We start from the raw sequence: 1,887 nt of genomic DNA on the forward strand, positions 1-1,887 counted from the left end.
GCATTGTCTACAAACTGCAGTAGATAAATGTGCAGAGTGAACCTTTAAAAGTCTTATTGATTTATGTGTTTAAGGAAATATATAATTATTCGTATTGTTGCCAGTATATAATTAGCAAATGTAGAGATCATTATTAGACGACCCAAGTGGCAAACAGCGTAGAGTATTTACTTCATAGGTTACATCCAACATTTTTACCATCCGGATTGCAGTCAGACGTGCTTTGTAACACGAATCTTGGTGACAGGTGCCTTAACGCGCGCGCGAAATACATGTGTTTAATTTTATAGTTAAATTTTGATTGATACGTCCTGACTTCTGGTATTTTAAATCCTTGAAAATGAACGCAATCCGGTGATCGAAACGTTGGATGTAAGCTATTAAAGAAATAATTTACACCATCTGCCACTTGGGTAGTTGGTCGTCTAATAATCCTCTCCCCTACACTTTATAATTATTTTCTCCGTTTAAATAGGTGTGTGAGATATTGTTTGCTTCAAACGAATAAAAATTCATGAACTGAATTTCCATTTATTTAATTTAAATTAAAATTTTTCCCATTTGACATCAATATCTATGTTATTTTCTCTTACCACCCTCCTTAAACAAAATGTATTTAATTGTTTCATCTTTAAGTTTTATTATGTCAATCTGTTGGTTTACTACATGTATGTATGTACATATATCTGGCTTTTCTTTTTGGGACTTATTGTAGTTGTAGACATTTTCAAAAACTGTTGTGATGCCTTCCTTTAGTAGTCGTGACATCTTCCCATCACTAATGGATTTATTATGATCCCTTCTTTCGTTCCCACTTTCATTGATTTCATGTTCCACGACTTTTCTGGATTCCGTCTTTGTGAAGGATAATCTTGAAAAGTCTTGAAAGAATGACTGTGTGTAGGACATATCATTTAGATACTTAACAATTTGACGAATTTTGATATTTTTCTCGTCATCGTCATATATCTGTTCGTCTTGAACACTTTTGCAGCTCTTCAGTTTCGTGGAATAACTCTGGGATACTTCAGATTGAGCATTTGGATTGTTGGCATATTGTTTCTTGATCTCGACATCGCAAGAATCTGACGCCATTAGATTCGTCTTATATTTTCAATAATTACATATGTTACTATACTGCGTCGCAAACCGAACGACTTTATCTTATTGTTAGTTATAGACCGATTTTTTCGCATTATGGAAGTTATACTTTATATAACCAATGATGTTATATAAAGTGCAATCTGCCTTTGATCTGCAATGTAAATTGCGAGTTATCTTAAATGTGACGTAACATACGCAATAACATATTTCAAAATAGGGTCAAGGTGAACTAACCCGCTATGTAATCCAGACATCGTTTTAAATCAGCTCTTCCCACAGAGCGGAAAAGATCACACTTTCTGCAGAAAGAGATCTGATTTTTTTTTACTTATTAAAAGGAATTGGAGAAGGCACCATATTTATGAAATAAACAGCTTTACAGTATAATATGGTAAATATTTAGATTAGGTCAGCCACCCGCAAATAACCTTGACCTTGACATATTTTGTCAAGGTCTCCACCTCAGCTTTATAACCGTCCCTTCATAATCAATAGATCAAACCTTTCCCAAACCGTGTAAGGTGTGGAGTGGATCTATCTTCACGTGGAAAGTCGAAAGTATTAATCACACAGACTTTTGCCATTAGGATTTTCGATAGAACTCTGCGGGGGCTACCGGGAACTCTCAACAGAACTGCCGGAACTGTGCAAAAATTTTTTCGGGTCTTATAAGACGACCCGTTTCTGTCTTATAAGACCCGAAAAAATTTTTGCACAGTTCCGGCAGTTCTGTTGAGAGTTCCCGGTAGCCCCCGCAGAGTTCTATCGAAAATCCTAATGGCA

The 1,887-nt window shown here is 35.6% G+C and overlaps 1 protein-coding gene across 1 annotated transcript; it reads right to left on the minus strand.

Moving 5' to 3' along the window:
* Positions 1-593: 593 nt before the first annotated feature.
* LOC105559589 lies at positions 594-1,764 on the minus strand (the record flags this gene model as incomplete). Its single annotated transcript, XM_012008000.1, has 2 exons — positions 1,339-1,764; positions 594-1,255 (listed from the first exon to the last, which is right to left on the minus strand). A coding segment is annotated over exon 2 (502 nt), but the record flags the coding sequence as incomplete, so codon positions are not given.
* Positions 1,765-1,887: the final 123 nt, after the last annotated feature.

The sequence above is a fragment of the Vollenhovia emeryi genome, unplaced genomic scaffold, assembly GCF_000949405.1.
Source record: "Vollenhovia emeryi isolate VEMERY1.0 unplaced genomic scaffold, V.emery_V1.0 DF946508.1, whole genome shotgun sequence".
NCBI lineage: Eukaryota > Metazoa > Arthropoda > Insecta > Hymenoptera > Formicidae > Vollenhovia > Vollenhovia emeryi.